This window comes from Budorcas taxicolor, chromosome 9, assembly GCF_023091745.1.
Source record: "Budorcas taxicolor isolate Tak-1 chromosome 9, Takin1.1, whole genome shotgun sequence".
Lineage (NCBI taxonomy): Eukaryota > Metazoa > Chordata > Mammalia > Artiodactyla > Bovidae > Budorcas > Budorcas taxicolor.
Genome location: NC_068918.1, coordinates 56146715 through 56173875, shown reverse-complemented (window position 1 = coordinate 56173875; position 27161 = coordinate 56146715). Strand labels below are relative to the sequence as shown.

General features: G+C 38.2%; 1 protein-coding gene across 1 annotated transcript; it reads right to left on the bottom strand.

The window, feature by feature from the left end:
* Positions 1-27161, bottom strand: TBX18 (T-box transcription factor 18). Its single transcript, XM_052645930.1, has 8 exons — positions 26855-27161; positions 25497-25701; positions 23183-23284; positions 19903-20074; positions 14102-14269; positions 9271-9335; positions 2316-2410; positions 1-725 (listed from the first exon to the last, which is right to left on the bottom strand). The coding sequence occupies exons 1-8, from the start codon at positions 27159-27161 to the stop codon at positions 1-3; spliced, it is 1839 nt and encodes a 612-aa protein (XP_052501890.1).

Below are 27161 nucleotides of genomic sequence, written 5' to 3'. Positions count from 1 at the left end.
TCAGACCATATGTGCAGATACTTGAGATGATGAGAGAGTTAAGCTTCCTAGGGTCCTAGAGTCAAAGAAACTCTGCTGACCCCCACTGCTAAGCAGGTGCACGCCTTCCACGGGGGGCAACATCTGCCGATCCGTCATGGTTCCACTCGGTGAGGACCCCAAGAAACTTCCTTGGGAAGAAACAATTTTCTCAGGACTGGCAGCCAGTTTAGGGGATGTGGAGAAGTTATACCCATACAAGGCACAGGGACTGTGTAATCTGAATGTGTTGTAGGAACCCTGGTGGGTCTGGTTAGCAGCAAAGGCATTGCTGGGGGGTGAAGGCATGATGTACTGGAGCTGGGGAGACATCCCTGAAATCTGCATGGACAAGCTGGTCTGTGGGCAGCTGAAGGTGTCCCCATCCGTGCCGCCCATGGACATGTTCACCGAGGCACTGCTACTGACGCCCACGTAGGAGGGAGTCCTGGGAGGGGCGAAGGTCTCCCCTGTCTGGTTGGTGAGCCTGTTGTAGGTCTCAGCCAAGGATGTGCTGTATCGGTTGAGGGTGAGGCCAGAGCGGGCGCAGGCGGAATAGTCAGCTGGGGCCAGACCACACAGCTGGCTGGTGTTGGGTCCCAGGTGGAAGGCAGGAGATGAGCAAGGGGAGCCGGACAAAAGATGAGGGTGGGTGGCCGCAACACCATTCCCAGAACCTTGGAGTAAGGTAGAGGAACCTGTATTTCCTACAAAAGAAGTTGAAATGTAAAGAGCCTCTTTTCCTTTCAATTTTGTACACATGAGCTAGATGTGAGTTGTTACACGGGGCAGGTACAAAGAAAAAAAGGAGATGGTTTCTGCTCTCAGGAATTGTAATGTAATTGAATTTAGACTGAATGACTTTAAACACAGATACTCTCAACATTTTCAAGAAAAATTATCTCCCCAAGGGATGGTCTTTTTTGTTTGTTTGCTTTTTGTTGTTTTTGTTTGTTTTTTTGAAAAAGGTATTAGGACTCTACCACATCAAATTTTCACATTTTCTCCCTCAATTAGTTTTCTCATTATTTTGTAATAAACATTACAAAGATTGACTTTCCCAGCAACTTAAGAAAATATAAATTTAATGTTACTCTGTAATTTTTTCCAGAAGTATAACCATCACCTCACTTCTACCCACTTTTTACTCTTTTTTTCAGCAGAGTTTGCTCTGGATCAATGTATTTTCTTGCAAGAAAAAAGAAGGGATTCAAAGGAAAGATACAAAGTGGCCAGACCCATCCTGTCTCAAATGAACTGGCAACCTCCCACTGAAAGCTTCTGTGGGTCAATGACTACTATGCATGCAGGGCTATTAAAATAAGGCAACAGTCTCGTACTTCAAAAATCTCATTTCCAAACAGAAAGCGGTTTGGTGAATCATATGCTAACCCAAGAGCAGAGGTCCAACAGATAAACAGTCCTGTGAAATAGAGAGGGTGATTAACCCTGCCTCCAATCAATAACAGTGGTGGCGGCTGATCACACCCCACCCCCCAGATTTGCTGGCAGATTGATGTCTGCAACTTGATGGAACTTAGGGAGAGAAGAGAATTCCAATGGGCTGAACAGGTTGTAAAACCTTCATTGCTCTAGCGACAGTGTTTTATATAGCTTCTCAAAATAATCTAAAAGCCCAATCCACCCAATGATAATTATCTTAAAACCTAGCATGCTAAGTTCTCATGGGGATGCTGGGCAGGGTCAGGCATTAAGTGCAGGACTGAGTGCAGGGTTGGGCTGTGAGTCCTAGCTATCCCATAGAGAAGGAAGCATCATCCTGTTCCATGCAGCCTCTTTGAGGAAACACCAGCCCTGGGCTTGTTGGAAATGCTCAACAGTGATCTCAGGGAAGGCTACCTCAGTGTACCTGAACTTCTCATCATAAATCAGCAGGAGAAACGTGCCTAGAGGCAATTTAGTTGAAGGAAGTGAAGAAAGAAGGGGGCAAAAAAGGTTGATCTAGGACCAGTATCTGTAATTTCTTGTGAAGTACACCTGGTACCAGGGCCAACTAGTCTACCTCTAATTTTAAGAAAAAAAAAAAAAATTAAAGGTGAAATAAAGGTCACGAAATACATAAACAGCCTAAAACATCCAAAACTTAACTTAGGACCACACTGGCCATTTTCCTGGCCCATATCTATACCAGACACAAAAGGGAGGGATCTTGTAATAGAAGGATGTTGGTAATGAGGTAGCCGTTAGACAATAGTAATGACTTGGGCATTTTTCAGTGCCTGAGCATCTAGGTAGGAACTGACCAGATCTATGATCCAGGAGACTTCATGATTTACCTTGCTTGGGAATTCCAGGGATATCTTCAAAGGTGAGGGTCCGTAGTGAAGGTCTCCAGAATGCATATGACTCCACAAGAGCTTCCAAACCCATTCTGAATGGAAGGGTCAGGACAGGGAATGACACAAGAAGCCAAGTTAGGAGCAGTTGGAGTTTTCACCACTAATAAGCTGCTCAGGAAACACCACTGGTGTTGACAGTGCCTCCCTCATTGGCAGGTTAAAAGCTTAGCACAAACACACATCAAAAAAAAATGGTTTGGAGATGAGCTACTATTCTGTCACCAAAAGCACAAGAGGATAAACCACCCAGCAAGTCCTGTTAATATTCTCTGAAAAATGAGCCGATCTCAGGGGATACAAAAGCTGCCCCCTGTGCTAGGAAGATGATGTGAAGACCATCCATCCTGGCCGCCCTGAGTCCAAGGCTCTGTGTGATCTGGAAGCACCCTCTCTCCCTGATTCATTACTACCCCTCTGATGAGGAAGACTCTGTCACAAAAGTGTGCTCCTGCAAAGAGGCATTTCTACCCATCATTCAGTGCTTTGACCACCAGCCGAGAAGAGCAGTCATCCAAGGAAAACTGACTTCTCTCTCCGAGGCACGATCACCACACCCAGGACAGCCAGGACGGGCTCAGGGCAGCAGCCCTGACTTCTCCACCCAGCCTCCAGTAGGACCACAGCAAGGTGATCTCATAGGGCGCTAAGGTACATAGGCCTAGTATTAACATCAGACATTACGGTAAAGCCTATACATATGCTTAATGAATGGACACAAAGAGATAGGATAACTTCATAATGGACTATCCACACGATATCTATAAATTTTAAAACATGGCTGACTACTCTAAATACATACAAAAATGTATGCATCTCCTACCGTAAGTGATTCAGAGTCTTCCCTATTGTATATCAGATAATGAAGTCCTCCAGGTCCTATAAATGAGTCCCTTCACTCAACTAGCACCTTCTCAAGGCCTTTCTACTTTTCCCTCAACCATCTCAGCCCTTATCAATCTGTTAATTCAGGTAACATTATGCTTTCCATGAAACTCACAGCTTTGCTGAAGAAAATGCCTGATTCCTGAGTGTCACACTATACAAGGCCACCTCTTGAGATTGTCAGATACAGTTTTAGTGAATACAGATAATCTGTGTTTAATGCAAATTTAAAGACAGGGAGTATGATTAACAGCTTAGACTCCATGTGATAGCTGCTGTAGAGTCCCTGCATCTCCAAGTCATAACCTATGAACTAGGACTAGAGAAACACTCCCTTCAGAGTCACACCTCCTATACAAAATGGTGAAAACTCCCGGGAGACCCAGAGTAAGTGACCTGTGCATACAGATAAAACCGTCTTCCCTTACTTGCCCTGGGCTGCACTGAGCATGAAGAACAGAGTCTGGCTTTGGATGGAATCACTGTGCCCCAGAGAGAGGACTAGTTAGTGCTCAGGACACTGAATTGGGGTCAGGAGAACTGGACTGTGACTACAACCCTCTAACATTGAGTAAATGTTTGGAGCTCTGTGGACTGCCATTTCCCGCAAAGTGAGGACTGGAATACAAAGTTCTGAGTCCTCTCCTAGCCCTAAAGTTTACCACTAAGCGATTTACAAACCAGACATTGTATCTGTGGCTGACTATAAACCAGGTCTAAGAACACTCTATTCAACAATGTTTTATGTGAAGTATTGAAGGGAGAAGTTTGGCAGCCATATCAGTCTCAAAGCCCCACATAATCTGCAGGTTGCATGTAATACTAGACTCATGAATGCTGTGCATACATGCATGCTAAGTCACTTCAGTTGTGTCCAACTCTTTTTGACTCTATGGACTGTAGCCCACCAGGTTCCTCTGTCCATAGAATTCCCCAGGCAAGAATAGTGCCATGGGTTGCCATGCCATCTTCCAGGGGATCTTCCCGACCCAGGGATTGAACCCACATCTCTTACATCTCTTGCATTGTCAGGCGGGTTCTTTACCACCAGCACCACCTGGGAAGCCCCTCATGAATGCTGGGTGCTGTTTATTCCACTACTTTATTTTAGCTTGTACTAATACTCAATTTTTTTATGACTTTCTAGAAACAAGCTTTTTTAAGTTAAAGAATTTAGGACACAGTTTTGTCCTAAACTGTTTTGTTAAACACAGATGAATTTTTGTAATTACAGTTTTAAATATTCAGGATACCTAAGTAGTCCTGGAGGGGCCTCAGGGGGAATTTACTAAGAGGCAATTAATGAATATTTACAGGACTTAGAAATTTATTAACCATGGAGATGAGCATCAGTGCATTATTTGCTTTAGCGGTATAAACTTGACTATGTTTCAAATACAAACCCATACTCCAAATTCTTAGGGAGAAGTTACTAATCCTCACAAATAGGTAACCCTAAGCCTTAATGAGATGTTCTGAAGGTTACAGATCTACAAGTGGTCTGATTTGGACCTATTGATATTTTTCTTGAGGCTGCTGTTTCACACTACAAGTTCCAGAAAGGATTTCAGATATTTTGCAGGAAACAGTTATAAAATATTTATTAGCTGAATCTGGACTTTAAAAAAAAAAGTCTTCATTTTCCCCAGTAATGGAGACTTTTCCCGTCTAGTTAAAGAAAAGATAAAAGGCACCTCCTGCAGGAGTGTAGCCAAGGCGATAATTTATACAAGATGCCTTTGAACAATTTCCACATTTTATCACTGCCCTAATTTATGCTATCAAATAGCCTAGTTTATTTAGTAAAATGGTTATGTTTTTTCCTAAAGTATTTAAAGAGAAGAAATTTTTGTACCTTCCTGAGTAAAAGATTTTATAGGGTCAACCCTAAGGCCTAACTGAAGAATGAAACTATTCTCAGCACATAAATTCTCCTTCACGTAACAAATGTCCTGTAGGAGCGCTTTTAAGGGCTGAAGCTACTGATTTCTATAAAATAGGCTGTAGGACCATAAATAGCCAGGAAGGTATAATTTTTAATTAAAGCAAATTGTTTTATAAAGTTTAAAAAATCACAAGTCCAAGTTAATTTCTTGTCCTGCATAATTTATTTCATGTATAGAGAAAAAATAAAAAGAGAATGTATGTTAAAAAGTAGTAACAGTACATCAAAATCAGGGGTATTAAAGAAATATTTTGTACTTTTTCTCATGGGATTTTTCCTCTATTAATATATAAAAACAGATCACCCCTTCCCCAAGTCCTCAGCACCAATGCACCCTCCTGATCTTATAGATAACTTGGGCTCTTTTTTTTTTCCTTACGGAAAATAACACGCAAGTTAGAAATCTTTAAAGCTTACCACATTCTTTCTTTTCCATAAAAGTGTCTTTTGCATTTATCAGTGGAAAATGTTAAAGTATTTAATATTGATTCACAGATAGTTAATATTGAGTCATAGATATTTAGCATTCAAAAATAAGCACTGAAAAGTTGGTCTGTCACAAACAGGAGAATTCATTTTAATGAGAAAAAAAGTGAAACTATTCATTTCACCAACAGGGAAGCTATATATAAGCTCAGTAGGTTTTTTCCTATATTAAGGTATTATTTAAACAGTTGGGGTAAAATAAAAATTTGAAAGTTTAACAACCTTTTAAAAAGTGTTAAGATATAATTCATTATTTTTTTCATATCTGTTAAAAACTTTAAAAGGTGTAGAATCAGGAAATAAACAGTAGCCAGCACCATGACTGCAATGGCTTATACTCCTTCAACAGTGAAAGGAAAGAAAAATTTCTATTGAACCTAGAATTTTTACCTCATGATACCAAACAAGAGGCTTAGTGGTTTACTTTGACCGATGCCTCTGATTTTTTTTTTAACTTATCCAAAAAAGAAAAAAAAAAAACACCTTTTAATTGTGCCAACTTACCTAAAATTCTTTTTGAAGCCTTGCAATATCGGTTGGCCAAAAAGTTCGTTTGGGTTTCTCCATTACATCTTATGGAAAACTATTCTGAACGAACTTTTTGGCCAACCTAATATGTATCTAATATGACTCTTGCAAAGAGTCAGGCACGACTGAGCAACTTCACTTTCACTTTCAATATGTATCTATCATCTCACTTCCATTTACAGGCTTATCCACTATACTATAAATACTACCCAAAATACATCTTTAAAAATGTTTAAGGTTACCACTTCAAAAATGAACTGACAGTAATATACAAAATGATAAATATAACTAACACTGCTCTATGTTATATAAGAAAGTTAATTCTACGTGTTCTCATCACAAGGAAAAAAACTGTTTTTCTATTTCTTTAATTTATGCCTATATGAGATGATGTATGCTCACTAAACTTATTGTGATAATCGTTTCATGATGTATGAGCGTTAAATCATTATGTGGTACCCCTTAAACTTTAGCAGTGCTGTATGTCAATGGCATCTCAATAAATGTAGAAGGAAAAAAAAAAAAGAGTGTTCAAGCCATGTGACCCCACAATGTCAACAGCAGTGAGGTCTTTGCTAGGTCACCCTACAGGAGAGCCTGGAATTAGTCCTGGCAGTATAGTCGCATGGTTTCCCAGGCGGCTCAGTCAGGAAAGAATCTGCCTGCAACGCAGGAGGCCTGGGTTCGATCCCTGGGATGGGAAGATCCCCTGGAGGAGGGCATGGCAGCCTACTCCAGTATTCCTGCCTAGAGAATCTAAATGGACAGAGGAGCCTGGCAGGCTACAGTCCATGGGGTCGCAAAGAGTTGGACATGACTGAGTGCCTAAGCAGAGCACAGTATAGTCTCAAGTCCCACTGCTGCCTTCCTGGAGTTTCAGTGAGTTTCAGTAAATTCATTCTCTGCTTAAAAAAAAAACAAAAACAAAAACTGAAAGCAATGCAAGGTTCTTAAATAGATAAATGTTCTGCTGTCAGTCACAAGAAGATTTCATCAAAGTATTTGTCAAGGTCGAAAAAGGAATCATCCCAGGGGCTCCCAGTCACCTCACCAATAAGCACCTCAGTTACTGATTTATTCAGCTTTCAGAAACTCCTCTGAAAAGCAATGTTAACTAGGAGCTAATGCAATGATGTAACAAAAGCCAAGCAAAGTTTTTCTCCACATGGAAAGAGACATCTAAAACAATAGAAAAATCTCAGTACAGCAGACGTCTGGTAGGAACACCTGGAAATCTTCCTACAGAGTAAAGGATTTCAGACAGAAGCTGCATTATTAGTCAGTCTTACTGATCTGCCTGCGCTAAGTTAGAGGCTATTCTACTCTCATACATTTAAGTCCTGATATTCAGTCAGTTCAGTCACTCGGTTGTGTCCAACTCTTTGTGACCCCATGGAACTGCAGCACGCCAGGCTTCCCCTGTCCATCATCAACTCCCGGAGCCTACTCAAACTCATGTCCATCAGGTCGGTGATGCCCAGTCCTCACAGTGCATGGTGTTTAAAAGAACCACTGCATTACCAAAGGGGGAGGGATAAACTAGTGATTAGCAGATATACTCTACTATATATAAAATAGATAAACCACAGTGTCCTACTGTATAGCACAGGGAACTACATTCAATATCTTATAATATTTGGGATGATTTGGGAGAATGGCATTGAAACATGTATACTATCATGTAAGAAACGAATCGCTAGTCTAGGTTCAATACAGGATACAGGATGCTTGGGGCTGGTGCACTGGGATGACCTAGAGAGATGATATGGGGAGGGTGGTGGGAGGGGGATTCAGGGTTGGGAACTCATGTACACCTGTGGCAGATTCATGTCAATGTATGGCAAAACCAATACAGTATTGTGAAGTAAAAAAAAAAAAAAAATATATATATATATATATATATATATATATCTTATAATAAACCACAATGGAAAATAATCTGAAAAAGAAAATAAATAAATAAAAGAGCCCATTGCACATGAAGCTGAAATCAAGTCTTCTGCAGGCACATAAGTTGATTCTGAGAAAAGGTCTCTGTCTATGCTTACCTTGCTCAGCCAATCATCTGAAAGAATTAAAAGTCTGGACTCCTACATGATTGTTTTCTCTCTACAATTTTAAGTGAAATTGTTCCTAAAATAAGATAATCGAGGGTTTCAACCTCATTTAGCCACAGCCTATCAATACCAAGTTTTTAAGAAGTATTAGAATAATGTCTGGAATAAAGTGATAAAAATGTCTCAAATACTTTTTAAAAACAAAATGATTTTCAAAACATTTAAGTCAAAGTCTTACCCAGAGAGGGCATCTGGAGAACGTTAGTCTATTATTACTATCAACAGTTATAAAATATTTTAGAAAATGTCACACCAACTCTATTGGAATAGAATCATATCAATAAATTCAAAAACTCTTGGCACACAGACTAAGGAGATCTGCTTTTTGATAAAGAGTAATAGAGTGGAATTCATTACTGTAGCTCTCCCACTTAGTACAAACACCATAAAACACGACACAGAAAAAATAAACAAGTGTGTGGCTGTCAGTAGAGCCAAGACAAATTTGGAAACTAAAGAACATCAGCTGTCTTGGCAGTGGGGAGTAGTTTCAAATTCTAGTTGAAAATCTGAGTGAACAAGAGTCTCTGTCATATTTCGAAGAGAGATCAATACATAGTTGTGACATTGCTAAGCAAATTCTAAACCAAGAGCAGATGCAGACAGTATTTTGACTTGGGATATTAAAGATCCTGGGTCTGGAGACACAGGTTTCTACAAAGCCCCTTCAGAGGCAGCACACACTGTATACCCTGAGAACTTCCGTTTTTACCCCAGTATTTCACATCAACATTCAGCTTAGAAACGAGTAAGCCACAATGATGCACCCAAAATAAGTTATATTTATGCCTCAATGATATTAACAAATTTAAACTTCATCAGAAATGATTTCAGAATCACGTAAGTAAATTTAACTGTTTACTTTGTAGTGGAAAACTCACCATAAAAATCAAGTGTATTTATCACAGCCAGAGTGTTTTTAACTAAGACTCACCTGTTACGCCCAGAGTCTCGGAAGCCTTTGGCAAAGGGATTCCTGTCTATTTTCAGGCGAGTAATCTGCAGAGTTGGAAAAAAAAAAAAAATCACATCAAATCTTAAGATAAAAGCCAAGAAAGGTTATAAAAAATGGTAGTGATGGAAAAACTAAAAGAAACTCCAGAATCAACTGTTAGAGGATTCTACTGTGTTCTTCTCCCCTGTTTCTACGGTATTTTATTATCTTAGTAGCAAAGCTACAAGAATATTTCCTAAGTCATCTAGACATTCATTTGCTATGAAAAGAACATTCCCCTACTTCTATCCAAGCACTGTAATAAAGTTTGCTTTGCTATTAATATTCCTAGAGAAGGGGATTCTGAATCATCTGTTGATAATTGCCCTTCATTTGACAATCTCTTTAAAATTCTTCCCTAAAAATTCCGTGAAATGTGTCTGCTTCTCTTGCAGTAGTGGTGATGGAGAACAGCTAATACCCAACTTATATTTAACAGCAACTTATACACTGAACTGTTGTTAATGTTCTTCAGAAATAGGCAATATATACTCCTTGAACATTCCTGCCTTCCATTTTTCTTTGTCTCTCCTCAAATCATCTTTACAGCTCTCATCTCCTCTTTCATCTGTGGAGTCGTGACCTGGTCAGAGCACTACAGTGAATGTCTAACCAAAGGTAACCATGACTTGAAGGTTTTAATAGGATTCAATCTTATACACATAGGAGAAATAAATAATAGCTTCATTTTAACTACAGCTATAATTTGTTGACTTACAACTAGATTTTTATTCAGGAAGATCCCAAGATATGAGGGAAAATTTTTTATAAGTGGTCTAATCATCTCCATTAAAAACAATTTTTTTTTAGTTATACCATCTTGAAATTGACACTAATAAACAACATCCCATCTGTTTCTGACCATATCTCCATCTTGCCCAGAGAAGTTTATAGCCTATTTTCTAAGAAGCACATCATGCTTTGTTTTTCTGTGTTTCTTGGTTTAGTAGAATCTACTAAGTTCTAATTGTGCCATTTTGGTCAAGGACAAATGAACACTGCTGAATGACACTCGGGCAAAGAAAGGCATCTTTGGAGAGTCACCTGAAATCCCCCTATATCATGTTGTGTGCACTTTCAGCCATCTGCCAATCAGCTTTGCAACACCGAAGGCAGGTGTATTCCATATGCTACTGTCTTAGTTTGTGGATGCTGCTGCTAAGTCGCTTCAGTCGTGTCCAGCTCTGTGCAACCCCATGGACAGCAGCTCACCAGGCTCCTCCGTCCACAGGATTCTCTAGGGAAGAATACTGGAGTGGGTTGCCATTTCCTTCTCCAAGTTTGTGGATGAAACTACATTATAACAAGATAATGTAAGGGTCTGCTAAGTAATTCACTATGTCTACCACTCTGCCATTGAAAGAATTCTTTATAATTCATTATAGCTCAATTATCTTTTCATTTAAATAATGCTTAAAGAACACTTAATAACTTAAACATTCATTTAAAACAGTATTTTAACACAGAGGGAAAGGGGAGGGTGGAATAAATTGGGAGAGGAATATTGACATATGTAAACTACCATGAGTAAAATAGATAGCTAATGGGAAGCTGCTGTATAGCACAGGAAGTTCACCTTGGGGTTCTGTGATGACCTAGAGGGGTGGGATGGTGGGGTGGGGTGGGAAGGAGGTTCAAGACAGAGGGGATATACACATATACATATGAATGATTCATATTGTTGTACAGCAGAAACTAACACAACACTGTAAAGCAATTACACTCCAATAAAAAAATTAAAAATAAAAAAATAAAGTGCAGGGGAAGAAGTTTAAAAAATATTTCTGAGCTATAAATAAATGGAAAAACATAGTAAAAAATAGCATTTTAAAAAAGAGTTTATGGCAAAACCAATACAGTATTGTAAAGTAAAATAAAAATAAATAATTAAAAAAAAAGAGTTTGCAGCTATTACAAAGAATGTTACTTGAATCAGTTCTAATGAGGTGGATGAAACTGGAGCCTATCATACAGAGCGAATTAAGTCAGAAAGAAAAACACCAATACAGTATATTAACGCATATTATGGAATTTAGAAAGATGGTAACAATGACCCTATATGCGAGACAGCAAAAGAGACACGGATGTAAAGAACAAACTTTTGGACTCTGTGGCAGAAGGCGAGGGTGGGATGATTTGAGAGAATGGCATTGAAACATGTATATTATCATATGTTAAACAGATCGCCAGTCCAGGTTCAATGCATGAGACAGGGTGCTCAGGGCTGGTGCACTGGGATGACCCTGAGGGATGGGATGAAGAGCGAGGTGGGAGGGGGGTTCAGGATGGGGAACACAAGTACACCCATGGCTGATTCAGGTATGGCAAAAACCACTACAATATTGTAAAGTAATTAGCCTCCAATTAAAATAAATAAATAAATAAAATTTTAAATTAAAAAAATAAAAAAGTTCAGATTTATATCATAGTGCTTGTTTAAACAGAGGTACATTGCAATCACCAGCATCATTATACTGACATCACATCTATTATGTGCATACCATGTATGCTGTAATATGAGTTTTGCACATATTATTTCATTTAATTCTCATGGCAACTTAGATGTAGTTATTATCCCAATTTTATGTTTTCTTTTATACCAGCTTAAGTTCTTTATGATTATAAGGTTACTCGGCCATAGAAGTGGACTGGGACCCCAAGTTTCAGAGCTTATGCTGGTAACCACCAGGCATGGAAGCCTGCCAATTTCCCATAAGTTCTTCAAAATACAGCTGGGAAGTCAAAAAAAAAAAAAAGAACTACTGCATTTTTCATGATCAATTTCCTTTCTTCCAACTTTTCCATCCTCTTAACTGATTTATCAGCATTTGCGAATTGGAGTTAGTCACCAATATGTATCAAAAACCCACTGTATCTTGTTTATTGTATAAAAGAGGCTTGGAGAAAATACATGTTTAAAATAACATTTAATACACAGTTAATTGGATGCATAATTCAATTAGAGACAGAGACAGAGAAGAAAGACTAACAGGGTTGTTTAAAAGGTATCAAAAGTACAAAATGCCTCTTTTCTCCTTATACACTGTATTTTTCCTGAAAAAAAAATCATTTTCTATGATTGATATATTTTAAGAATATATTCCTGGGACTTCCTGGTGGTCCAGTTGTTAATACTTTGCCTTCTAACAAGGGGGCTTCCGGTTCCATCCCTGGCTGAAGAGATAAGATCCCACATGCCTCACAGCCAAAAACACAAAACAGAAAACAGAAGAAATATTGTAACTAAATCAATAAAGACTAAAAGGGAGCGTGCATGTGTCGCTTCAGTCGTGTCCGATTCTGTGTGACCCTATGAACTGTAGACTGCCATGGACTCCTCATCCATGGGGTTCTCCTGGCAAGACTACTGGAGTGGACTGGCATGCCCTCCTCCAGGTAATCTTCATGCCCCAGGGATTGAACTCACATCTCTTACATTTCCTGTATTGGCAGGTGGGTTCTTTATCACTAGGGCTACCTGAGAAGCCCTGAAAAGGGGCTATATCTTAAAAAAAAAAATCTTAATTTTCTTCAGCCCTTTTAAAGGTTAATTTCATGTTCCTTCTTAAAAGCCTACATAAAAAGTGTGACAATGTGAGTGTGAGAGGACAGGACAGCTTGGGTGGTGTCACCCATGGATGAGAGCAGATGAGCCTCTCAGCCCTAAGGGAGAACTCACAGGGCAGGGTTCAATCTCCTAAGAAGATTTAAAACAAAAGAAAACACAACAGAGAGCTTAAAGCCTTAGATTGTTGACTGAGATGTATATAAATGTCAAGAGAAGTGAAAATCTAAAATAATGCTGCTGACCTTTGAAAATGAAAAAAAAAAAAAAATCTACCACAGACCACATTGCTCTGCTACATTGCTATTTCTTAAGAAAACTGGCCAGAAAATTGCATGGGTCAAATAATTGCCTCCATTCAATTTTCCACCTGCTTGATACAGCCTTAAATAATGACATATATTAATGCTCACTTATAGAGAAAAGAAATATTTCACTTCTCAAATTATTTCTAATTTAATGAAAGGATTACTCCACAATTGCTCATCTCTCAGACAGTAAGGGTATGTATAACCCTCTATCACAATTAAAGAAATAGCACTCTTGTACATATAAGAAGGATAAATGATTCTGAAAAACTTCCCATAACACATGGATGTCAGCTCTAAAATAAAGTGAGCTGACAAATCTCATGTCCTGCGATATAACTCACTTTCATGTTCTACAGGTCTATTTCGTAGTCAGTACACATGCTTTCTAATTTTAATTATGACATCAGGATTCAATGTCTCAAAATGGAAAGTAAACCTACACTGCCAGTCATGAGAGACATTCTGGTCTGAAGAAATCTTCACTAGAGTAGCTTTACATAGGCATCTTGGATAAATAATTATTACTACATATGCATGCATGCTAAGTCACTTCAGTCACGTCCAACTCTTTGCAATCCTACGGACCATAGCCCACCAGGCTTCTCTGTCCATGGGATTCTCCAGGCAAGAATACTGGAGTAGGTTGCAATACCCTCCTCCAGGGGATCTTCCCGACCTAGAAATCAAACCCCTTTTGTTACGTCTCCTGCGTTGACAGGTGGGGGGATATATATATATATATATATATATATATATATGTATATACATTCTGGATGTCATACATGGCAAGCACTTATGACCGTTCTTAACTTTCAGATAGAGTAAAAAGAGAGCTAGCTTTTAATCTGCACATGAAATTAAAAATCTAGAAAGATTCCAATTCTGAAAACAATACCTGCTGGTTCTGATAGGCGGTGACAGTGGTGAAAACAGTTTCTGGAAAGGAAAATGCCTTCACTCCCTCTCCAGATGGAACAGGCTTGATAGGAGAAAGATCATCCCCACAGTCTTTACGGATGATGTGGACTCGCGGTTGGTATTTGTGCATAGAATGAAGTATAATCTATATCAAGAAAAGAGAAGACAAATTTATCAGCAACTTCTACCCAACCTCAACCCCTTGACTAAATATTGAGTGTGTTAAACAAATCCCAGTTAGAAATAAAGATACCCAAGGCTGTGAAAGTCCCAATTTAATAAAGTGTATCAAAACTGGAGTGAGACAATTAGGAAGCTGTTCGGAAAGTGTGCATACAAAAAAAAAAAAAAAGGCAAATAATTATTTTGGTTGAAGCCCTGTGTGCAACCATATGAATATAGCATCACATTTTCTGTTTCTGAAAACACAAGAATAAATTCATCAGCATTTTTATTTATAATGAACCTAATGGGACACAGAGTCCAAACCAATAAAACTAAAAATGAGATTGAAATGATTATTTTAATTCCACCACACCCATCCCCTAAAAATAAGTATTTGCACACCAAGATGTTCTTCAGAGAACATTTTTCCTCTGTTGGTAACTAGAACATGTCTACTCAAGGGCAAAGGGATTTTAAGGATACCCCAGGGTTTGCCTTATGTGTGGTTCACAAAGTCTCTGGTTTGCCTGGAGAGCCCAGCATTCGTGCTTCCATCACAACAAGGCTTCCAAAACCCAGATGCCCGGGGATGAAAAAGCTCTCAGACTAACTCGAGGAATCTGATAATATGGTTCAACTGCCTTCTGCCCAATGATTCCACTTCTGAGAATTTATCCTAAGGAAATATTCCAAATCCCAAAAAGTGTTTCATGTACAAAGATGTGCAATGCACCATTTATAACAGTGGAAAAACTATAAACCACTGACATGAATAGATTGGTTAGGTAAATGAAAATCCACACAATGGTTACAGCATAATTCAGCCATTACTAACGCTTTTAGAACATTTTTAGCCACATAATGAAACACTTCTTTTTAAATCCTAAATTAGAATAAAGGATCCGAGTTGTTTTTAAACTTACCATAACTACATAAAAATAGACAGTAAAAGGACCCATACAAAGATATGAACAGTGGTCATCTCTAGATGATGGAATTGTGGATGAATGTTTTCTTCTTCATTTGTTTTACACTTTCAAGGTAGAGGAGGTAGGTAAAGAAACAGCTTCATCCAATGAGACTTTCTATGTGCTGCTGGAAATCCAAATTCAATTATTCACTAATGAGTTTAATTAACAAATCTATATCTTTCCTGAGCTATACAACTTGAATTCAAGCTTTAAAGTGTTAGAAGTTTGGAGAAATGCTTAAACAAAAGTCTGAGAAAAAAAAAAAAAAAGAAAACACAATGGTTGGTTGACCTGCCTCATGCTTTTCAGGAAGTGCACAGTTTAATAAACCAAATTCAGAATCATTGGTCAACCTAAACATCTCTCTACTTACACAGTGTGTTTGCTGCCCCAAAAGAATGTGTTTACCTTCCATTATTAACCAACAGTTGTGAGGTTTTTCTAACCCTAAAATTTTCTTTCTATCAGTGGAGGAAATGCCTGGAGAGTAAATCTAATGATGATACTCACCACACATGGCTGACGGAGGGATAGCATGAGTCTGAATAAAGGACGAGAGGGGACATTGTCATCTGGGGGGACACAACACAAGTCGGCAACCTCTGGAAAAGTTTTTTTCCAGATATATAAAAGGACAGAATTTCAAATTATTCATGACTCATAAAGTCAATTTAAAGGGTTACAACTGGAAATCTTTAGATAAGTAAAATTAGCAAATAAAGTAGAAAAATAGAACGTGCTGTATTTAGTAAGGATAAGTTCTGTTTTGCAAAACACTGCCTGTTGGTGGGGTGTATGTGTGTATACACTAAGTTAAACATAAAATGTATGTCTGGCTGTAATCAGATTAAAAGTCTGAAAAAGCAAGATTTAATTCTAATGATTCATAAATTCCAGAGCTGGAGAAAAATTGGAAAAAGTCACTTTACATTAAACAAAAATAAAAGGCATGGTCAGTTTGAAAGGATGAGAGTTAACTGACTTGAAGTGAAGGAAACAAAAAGTTCTTTAGGTTTCTGTTTACTAGTCAATGAAAAGTAAATTCTTGTTTTATGAAATCTTTTTTCTCTCAAGCAGATTTCTCCATACAGCTCTATATATTTTAATAGTATTTATTTGTTTATATCCTTACACAATCTCCAAAATTATTTAAGGTGGGATATACTGGGAGTAGGGTATAGAAATAGCTGAGGCATGCCTATGTTTACACATTAAAGGGTAACTGCCAACAGTAACCTGAAAATTATTAAAAAAAATAATGTATTCTCAATATTACCTATAGCAATTTAGTATATCCCTACAAACTTTTAGGGAATGCTAAACAAGCCTTAGTTCCTGTATATAAAATAGCATTATTTGTTTTTTAATGAACTATCAAAGTTATAATGACAAACGGTCATGAATAATTTGCTTTTTATTAGAACAAGTAGAACTAGGAGAACCACTGCCCTTATGAACAAAAAGACCACAATGATAATATCCATTACTGAAACTCAAATAATTATAATCTGATCTGCATGTTCTATATTCTCTGTTCTGTTTAGACAGAGGATATTTTTTCTTTTGGATACTGTCTATTAGCACAGATAGTAACATAAATCTCTGTCCATAAACACAGGCTTCTTTCTCATGTGTAGGTTAATACACATTTTTCCCATGTTAAAGACATTAGGTTTGACATTGGTGGGATAACTAATATTTTAAAATTTAGCCATTACTAGTCTTCCAATTTCCTTTTCATATATATTCTTCACAATTCTGACTCTCCTTCAATTTCTTTACTTCTTATGAAGCAGAATAAATTACTTTTTTAAAAAAGACACTAGGTTTGAGTCAAAAGAAGCATGTTACTTAGTTCTGATGCTGCCTATCATATGAAGGCAGAGGGGTGAGAGTCCCTGCGAGGTCCCTTCATCAAGAAAGCGACTAAGTTAGTCCCATCACAATAGTACTGTTGTCTTCTCAGACTCTGAATCACATCAACAGTAGAATATGACTACCTTATTTGGGATGATAAAACTGAGCAAAAAAAAATAAATAAATAAAATAACAGACACTTTCGGCCTTCCCAATCTCTCTTGGCTGGAACAAAATGGCTGCCGTACTGTGCTGCTCTGACAGCGCAATAATCTGTGTGCTGCTGCTGCTACAGCTGCTAAGTCGCTTCAGTCGTGTCCGACTCTGTGCGACCCCATAGACGGCAGCCCACCAGGCTCCTCCATCCCTGGGATTCTCCAGGCAAGAACACTGGAGTGGGTTGCCATTTCTTTCTCCGAATCTGTGTGCTAGTCTTCTCTTTTGTCTGAGTTAGAAAATCACTGAAGCCAGAGACTATGGCTTTTCATCTCTTACTACATTTTACAAAGTCTTCAAAACTTTTGTTTTTAAATAAATAACAGGCAAGAGTACTCTCCCTCCTACCTCCTCCTCTAGTATCAAGCAATACGTGATTTCTACTAATAGCAAAGGCAATTTTCTTGCTTCCAAAATGTATAGGTACATATTTTTCTCTTTCCATTCCCCCCACACACTACTTTTTTTAAAGTATTACATCCTGCCACAACTTTAAAAGAAAACAAAATTTGGGGAAGATGACACACTTCTATAGATATTGCTTGTTTTCTGCGTTTTTATTTTTCTTAATAGTGAAATATTATAATTATTCAGGTATAAACAACTGGGGTTCAATTGGCAATCTGTTATTTTGTGTTTTAAACAAATGCTGTGTGATTCAAAACAGTAGATGTCTGAGTAAAGCATATTATCCTCTGTAATATGGGTGGGCCTCATCCAATTAGTTAAAAAACTTAAGAAAAAAAAAAATTGAGGTCCACTGAGGAAAAGGAAATTCTGTTTCCAGACTGCCTGCCTCCAGACTCAAGTTGTAATATCAGGTCTTCCCTGGGCTTTGCCAATCCACCCTGCAAATTTTGGACCTACCAGCCCTACATCTGTGTTAGTCAGTTCCCTAAAATAAATCTCTCTCGTGTGTGTGTATGTGTGTGTGTATAATATAATCTGTTGGTTCTGTTTTTCTAGAGAAAGCTGTTTTAAATAGAATCTAGTGAAATTATGAAGCTAAAATCACACAGACAGATAAATTACTACCTCTAATACTATATATTAGGTATTAGGTATAAAGCCAGTAATTTGATCAGAATTAGAATTATAAAATCACCATATTTATTTAAATTATTTAAAGTCATTTGTATCTTATCTAGGACAGCATATAGTTTTTAGATCCATTATCTCTTTAAAAGATATGTACTCAAAAATAAATAAATAAATAAATATATATATATATATATATATATATATACTGAAACTATAGAACTCCAAAAAATAGAGTATATTTAAGCTTTTGAAAATCATCAACATTAAGTGCCATTTATTTTTCAATTTTTTATTCTAAAAAAAAAGTAAAGACTCTTCAATGGACACACTGGCAAAATTTCACACTTAGCTCCCTCCTTGAGAGAGAAGAAACTAATGTTCTTTCACTGAAGTCAAGTGAAAAAGAACTGTTACAACCTGACTATGTACATAAAGAAAAAAAAGAGAAAGTAATGTACTAAAATTCAGGACAAGAAGTTGTATAATTCAGAAGTGAAATGTACTAGGCTTCAAATTACAAAAGGCAACAAATAAAAAGCACTGGCAGTTTGAGAGAGATGAGTCTTACAAATCCAGATACTGCATCTGTACCACAATGAAATGTGTACTTGAATGTCTTCATTAAGGTCAACTGCTTAAGATATTGTCTAGCAACTTACAAATCACATCCTGTCATCACTATATTACCATCTTACGACAGTTTGCATTTTATGTTTTAAAAGATTGGCCCATAAATAAGCTATCTTCATGTCACCTCTTTGAGAAATGAATGAATTGGTATTCCTTTTATGTACGATACACTCTTCAAAAGGCACATCAATCCTGCTTCAGTCAAAACTCTCTCAAATAACAGAAATCTAACAGAAATGCTAGCACTGGGTGGAAATCAGCACATATCCAGTGTTTCTTATTTATTAAAACATCGATAATAACGTAGATATCACACCTACAAACAACAGTGTGAAAATCATTAGTGTTAAAAATGACTATATTATTGAAACTACTGACTTTAGCATATATTTCATATTTCAGATGAAAAGGAATTATTATTACAACATATTTTGACACATTGGATGTCATTACAAAACAATTGGGAGCTTGCAGATGGAACACACAGATAACATAAGCCTGGGCCACCACTGACAAGTGATGAGCCTCCCCTGGGAAAGGAAGAGGATACAGGCAGGACACCATAAATCATTATCCCTGTTCACCCAACTTCAAGAATTCATGTTCAAAGTATAATAATTATCACTTTATGAAATTTCAAACAAATGTGTTGGCTAAAATTATCTTCCAACACAAATGCAGTATCCAGTTTTATCTATTAAAAGCTTCATAGAATACTCTGGCCACAGGCATAGCCTCTGATGAAAATGTAACCTTGACATTGCACAACTGTGCACACTCTAGTCAACCAGGAGAGGAATGTCATGATCTTAGAAAAGTTCATTTCCTTCAGGCAGACACAGTATAGATAATGGGCGTTCCATCCAATGGAGGCAACTTAGGGAGGCCCTCTACTCACGTGGCCTTGGTCGTCCAGCTCGTTGTTGGTGAGCTTCAGCTTGTCAAAACTGATCACTTGTCTCATCCAAGTCTCCCCTGAGGCAGGTGAGTCTGGATGAATGTACACGCGGGGTGGCACAGGGGAGTCAGCATTGCCCGCCACCATCCATTTAGAGCTGTGATAAACATACCTAGAAGGCAAAGACAAGGCTCCGTTTTTTGGGTTGTTGCTTTCTTGGAATTTCCAACTCTGTAGACTCAGACAAAACAGGCACCCTTTTAAGTCTAAAATTCAAGGATTTGCTCTTTAGATTCAATGTGTATAAAATAAGAATTCAAACACTTTTAAAAAACTCTCTGAAGCAGTGTTAGCCTGCTGACCACTCAAGGTGATATGTTAAGGTTTTAGTGAAAAATATGCACACTATTTCCACCATAAATGCAAGAATTTCAATTTGGATAAATCACACTTATTCACGTTAGACATTCTGTCTATATTCTGATGGTTTCCATTTTTCTTCTGGATATGTAATTGACCTGAAGAAACTATTAAGTTGTCAAGCTCTGCTTTAAGGAAATCTCAAAAATACCTGAGAGTTATATCTTCAACGGTCTAACTTTCTTTATCACTCCTCATTTTAGGTTTCTGTTCAAACTGATGAGAGACATGGTAGAAAGTCAAGGGGAAATTGTCAGAATGTACAGTAAATGTATTTTTTTAGGGAAAAAAGTCCCATCTATTATTTAGAATTATTTTTTTCTAACTCCATTACACTAGAAACTGAAAATTCAGTTTAATTTAGTTAAAATTCAGTTTAATTTAAAGTTTGTATAATCATAAAACATAGACTTTTATCTCCTCTAATTCTCTTTTATTATTGTCAGAAAATCTTTAAATTTTTATACCACTAATTAAAATATACATCAAACTTTTAAAATTACAATTTATCTAAATAATATTACTTTTCTAATTAAGAGGCAAAACATCCTATTCTACTTGTTTATGTCTGTCAACTACACTGACTCTATAAAAGTAACACACTTAAATAACAATGTTTCAAGTAGTATATAAGATAATAATGTTTAATCTTATATTCAGACTATCACTTATTGTTAGTTTAAAACAGACGAAGTAAAAAACTAGAAACTAGTGTATCAATGATTAATTTAGAAAAGGATAGAAAATGAAATTATATATTTGGATGCTTGTCTTCCTTTTGTTTTAAAATATGGCATACAATTTAAAGCAACAATTTATGAATAGTCTCAAAGAATTCTACCAGTATAGTAGGAAATTTTCTTTTTAAAATAGCATGAAGTATTTTCATAATATCCCTGGTGAGGCCCACTGTTTCAGCTATGTTCACACATTTCATTCTCTTTTGAATTCAATATGCCTTCTATTCTCTAATTCCTTTTCTTGGGAAAAAATACATTATCACAAAATTAAGAATAACAATAAAAACAATTTCCCTTAATTGATACAGTGTAATTTCAATAAATAAGCTCTGTGCATGGGCTTTTGTGAATATGAATTTTACATTCTAATAAATCACAGTCACTTTTCATTTGACCAAATACTATTCTTTGATAGCAGAGAATGAGCCAAAATATTTATTTCTTGTATTGCTGAAAAAGTTGGAAAATAAATCTTAGAAATGCAAGAAAAAGCAGCACAATGGATACAGAGCTATTGCCAAAATAAATAGAACAATATGCTCTGTCAAAATTTTGAGAAGTATGCATATTGAACAGTTCAAAATTTCATACCCACTAAGAGAATAAATGCTACATGTTACATATTCTTTGTGAATCATTCTAAATACAAATGCTGAAAACAAATTTTTCTTGAAAAGCAATTCAACTGAAAGCAAATTTATGTTTTAAGAATTTGATCTTTTAAAATCTGGCATCTTAGTATTAATACTTGAAAATTTTCTTGTTTTATATGTGACTAATAAGGATCAATTAAATAAAATAAGCCATCCAAAATATATGGAAGAGATTTGGAGGAAGAAATAGAAGCCAAACTTAGAAGAGAAAGGAAAGATTTCTAAACTCACTAGAATTACACTGTTTTCCTCTGTACAAACCCAAATTAGAATATGGATTTTAAACCAAATGTACTTAAAGATAAACTTCAAGGCACTTCTAGCTTCTATCATGTAGTAGACAATTTTAACAAAACTCCCTAATGAATTATTTAATTAAAATAAGCGATACAACTTATACACAAAATGCAAATCATAAAACTGTCCTTTTTACTACCCATATTTTTAGCATTCCATATGTGCCTCTACTAATTAAATCTGTATACTTTTGACATCATAAACCTGTTTCCAAAAAGTGACTCCCTAAATCTTAAATAGTAATAAAAACCAAATCTGATTTCATTTAAAAACTTACTAAATGTTCTAGGTGTTTATTTAAAAGACAGAAACAAAAAAGACCACAATTGAAAGCAGGGTCTTCCAACTTGCCACTCAGAATTTCCTTTAAATGTTAGCATTTTCAACTCCCCAGGAAAATAAAAATTATTGTCATTGAAGACTGTTGATTTGTTTACTCACAGAAGGAAAAGCAAAGTTTGGTTTGGTACTGAAGAAAGTATCTTTTCCAGCTTTACTTTATATCTAGATAAATATATTCTCTCAAAACCCAAATATTACAATAATTTTTAAAAATTCTGTTATCAGCCACAAAAAAACAACAATAAGATAACAAATTCACTACCAGCTTAAAGATGGTCTTGATATCTTGATATCAAGATATCTTGATATCATAATGAGTTATTATTTTGTTTTCCTAAATTATAAAAAATCTTCAATAATTTTCTCATATTAAAGAGAAAAAAGCCTGTAAACAGTTATGATTTTGTACATAACAAAATAAGGGGAATTTATTTAAAGGTCACAAAATAATCAGGAAGAAATTGAAACAGTTTAACTATTATGTACATCTACAAATTTTACTTCATATTTCCTCTCAAAATCCTAATCAAAATGTGATCAACATAAAAGACATACTTAGCTTACCAACGCTAAACTGGCCGCTTATTAAAATTCCTCAACACTTAAAGACATTTCTGTATCTATTAAAAACAAAACAAAAAATAAATGTTCACATTTACTGCAAGAGAAGGCACCATCTAGACTACTGCAAGTGACTGGGGTTGGACTGTGTATCCAATCATTCTACAAGCTTCTGGAAACAAATATCATAGTCAGTACAGATGAAATCCGCATAGCCTATAAAATCCTGGGGCTTTCTTATCCTCTGTACCCATCTGATCACTGTACCTGTATCTTTTGTTGTCCACTGGCACAATATCCATAGCAATATAATACTGCTGGTGAGGATCTAATCCTGAGATCTTCACTCTCATTGCTGGAAACATGCGCCTATGTATAAGAAAGGGGAGGAAAGACGGTTTGGGTTTTGTTTGGGGTTATGATTATGCTTGAAGAATGAATAAGCAAAGAAAGCTCTTGACTCTGTACTTTTCATGTGGACAAATTTATAGCATTCACTTTGGCAAATGTAATCCAAAGAATCTGAACACGGGATGTATCAAAATGGAATCATTTAAATGTAATTTGTTATACCTGTTCTTGCATTCTGTGTTTACTGAAATGTCAGTATACCTAAAAGCCAAATACACACACACACATACACATATATATATTCTGAAAAAATAATGGTACAAAAAGCACTTTATTTTTTAAACAAAAATCAGTAAGCAGGCTGACTTTAATAAAACAAATAATAAATGGTTCCAAATAGTAGAAATAGAAAATATGAATTTCTAAAAGTGATAAAATATATTATAATGTGAAATTTTAAAAGGGTTATAAAAAAGCACAAGGAGCCAATGTGCCATGCCATAACCAAACAATATGTTCTTTATTGAGACAGGACTTCCTGTCTGCCGCATGGTAAAGGTGAAGTGCAAAAGTTGCTCTAAATTTGAAAGGTATAGTAAAACTTCTTTATTGAAAGCAGAAACTAAACACAATGTATATTTACCAAATCATTCCTTCCCCCACCATGCCCTGAAAATACTTTATTTAACCACACTTACTCACAACTTTGCTAATTAAAACAAGTGAAACCCACATTTCTTTCAGCTTCCCAGAGATGCTTATCAAAGGAGATACTAAAGTAAATGCATCTATCTTTTTAAAAAGCACAGCAACAAGGAATACAACAGCAAATTATTGTGTATATATATGTGTGTGTGTGTGTATATATATATGTATATATATAACTCCTTCTTTAAGAAAAAAACAAAAAACTTTCATCTACTGATTTATGTCTAGGACCCTTCCAGGTAGTCTAATTTTTGCTAATTTAACCTTATAACACAAATTTTAGTACTGTTATTTACCAAAAATGTTTCCATAACAATAATGCCATTAAAGACCACTTCAGAGAAAAGAAAGTCCATTATTCCTAACTAAGCATGAGAACAGTTTAATACACTGGCTGTTTAAGTGTTTTTCTCAGTGCACCTGTAAGATAAAGAGTAAAGGTGTTTAACTACATCCTTTATAAGACAACTGTTGCTTTGTGTTGTTGAAGACTGAATTTGGATCATTAATAAAAGCTCTGTGAAAATGTAGAAGGTAGCATATGGATTCAATAAAATGTTTTTGTAATTTCTAATAAGTTTGGATACTTTTATACTATCCAGGTTTTTGCCATGTGTACTCCCTGAAAGAGTTGTGTGTGTTAAAAGTTTCTTTTGGGGAATAGTAGTCATAGATTTCACTGCACTAAATGAACTGAAAACTTAAAAACGGAAATATTTCTGTGCGCCTTCACATTAACATGATCTGTGCAACAAATCCATTTATTTTACTAACTGATGGATGTGGAAATTGCACACTTTTAAAAAATAGATAAAACTTACAAATTTTGTTTTGGTATTCCTCAGCAAATTTAGGTTAATTTGTTGGATTTCACTTTGGGGGAAAAAAAAAAACTATAGTAGCTGTGAATCTATAGAAAGAATGGTTTTTAAAAATCAGAGCAATTGTTTTTGCAGGGATTAAACACGGTTTACAGATAATTCCAGTAATTTTCATCCTAATCTAATATCAAGATAGTATAACACAGCACATTCTCATACTCCCAGCGAATCTTTGGATGAAGAAGCAATTGGAAGTTTCGAATCTATAAAAGCAAACGACAGTTTTGCTAAAGAGTAAACTACGTTTTTTAAAAAAGGGGTAGTGGTAATGGTGGATAATCTGTTCCACAGTTTCAGAAATATAACGAAAGTCTAACTAAATACCTGAACAGATGCTAAGTCGGATCACGAATCTTTAACACTTCTGCCCACGGAATATCAGTAGTCACCGTCACCGCCTCGGCGGCCACAGTGACTTCTGGCAGCATCCAGAGAGGACTGCTGGGCTGTGCCCCGCGCCGACTGCATTCCAGGTTAGGTAGGCAAAGTCGGTCTCAAAAGTGAATCACTACCGAGGGCCTCGTCTTATCTGTACAAACTGCTAACCAGAGACACCACCGTGCTGCAGATTCTTTCCCCTCACCCACTAAGGCGTGGAATGAGGCCAGGGCCCGGGCCGTTCGCACCAGCTTGCCCTTTACCTGCCCGCCTTGGTGATGATCATCTCCGTGCCGATCTCGTGAAAGCGCTTCCAGAGCTCAGCTCCTTGCAGATCCACCCGCGGGGCCTGCGGCGAGGGCAGCGGGGTCCCGGGCCGGGCCAGGGTGGGCGCCGGGGACCCCTTCGGGGAGCCTCCTGGGGATGCCAGCGGGGAAGCGCCCTGCAGGAAGCCATCCTCACAGCCGCCTGGGCAGCAAAGGGCAGAGAGGGGGTACCGGTGAGGGCTCGAGATGGGAAGCCTAGTGGGGAGATAAACCCTCCGAGGGCGGCTGGGGAGAGATAAGGGCCGCGGGAGAAACGGAATTTTTCCTGCCATTCGGCCCTAGTAACAGGCCCACGGGTGGGTAAATACCTGCTCCGCCCGCCGAAGGGACGGACACTCGACGCTCAAGTAGGGCCCTCTTGGTCCCCAAGTCTCAAGTCCTGAAGAGGCGTGCGGCCCAAGTCCACCCCACCCTCCCTGCTTCCGCCGGGTCAAGGCCCCAAAATAAGTTTCGTGCCGCAGCCGGAGTCTGGGATCCGTGCCGGATACACCGGAGCCATGGAGAGCACAGAGCAAAAGCGCCTGACGCTCGGGTTCCTGGTCTCAGATGCTTGGGCCTCGCTTCGCAATCCTCGTCTTTGCTTAGGGCCCGGCCGGAAGCATCCTCTAGAAATCTCTCCAGACACCGCTCTAGCCAAACTCCCCGGCCGTCCGGAGCGTCTTAGCAAAGCAGCACAGGGAATAAGAAGAGCGCGAAAAACAAGCCCAACATCGCCGTCGGCCTTGGCAGCGGGAACCAAGGGTGGGGGGAGGCAAGGGAACCGCTCTGCTAGCCCTTGGGAAACCACGTTTGCAAACACACCGCCCTCTTCCTGGTTTGCCCAAATGGTTTAGGCATTTGTTTCGGTTTCGGGGGGGAGGGGGTACGCCGTCGCTCACCCCACTCTCTAGCTTTGAAAAGTTAGGAAATAAAAAAGAGCACCCAGGGGCTAGAAGCCCAAGGGAAGCAGATGCGGAAAGCACAGATCTGCACCGCTGAGTGCCGCAAATTGCAGCTGCTACGGGTGAGCTTCGCCTAGTGGGCGGCGGCCGCCTGAGAAGCCAGACTGGAAGCGGCATTTTAACCGTCTGGACTGTGACCCGAGTTGCGCGGAGGAGCGGCCAGGGCAGCGGGAGCTTTGAGCCCTGACACCCACCGCTAGTGCGGCTGTGACTGAGTTGCCCTGGGTGCATAGGGACACCGCACGCTCGCATGCCCACAACTCGCAGAAGTTCAGGTTCTCCGCGGCGGTACGGGCCCGCGGGACTGGGAGGGGACGTGCAGGGAAGAAGTTCAGGCGGGAGGGGCCGACTCACCCGCGGTTCCGCGGGAGCCGCAGCTCCGCTCCAGGTCTGCGCAACTCCGGGTGGGCCCGGAAGCCGCCCCAGCCGGCGGCGGGAGCGCAGAGCCATCATCTCCCTCGGAGGAGCCCTTTTCGCCGGCGCCGCCGCCGCGGCTGCAGCCACCGTCATCTAAGGCCCCGGCCGCCTCCTCCGCGCCCAACTTTCGCCTCTTCTTCTGAAGCTGTTGCTGCTTCTCGGCGCCGATCAGTGCCTCCACCGAAAAGGCGTGAGCCTTAAGGCTTAGCATGCTGCACGGCGAGCCCCTCCGTTTCTCGGCCAT

Coding starts and splice junctions, on each gene's coding strand:
- TBX18 (XM_052645930.1), bottom strand. CDS start 27,161: ATGGCCGAGAAACGGAGGGGCTCGCCGTGCAGCATGCTAAGCCTTAAG. Junction 23,285..25,496: donor ATCATCACCAAGGCGGGCAG/GTAAAGGGCAAG, acceptor TCTTATACATAG/GCGCATGTTTCCAGCAATGA. Junction 14,270..19,902: donor AGCTGGACGACCAAGGCCAC/GTGAGTAGAGGG, acceptor TTCTTGATATAG/ATTATACTTCATTCTATGCA.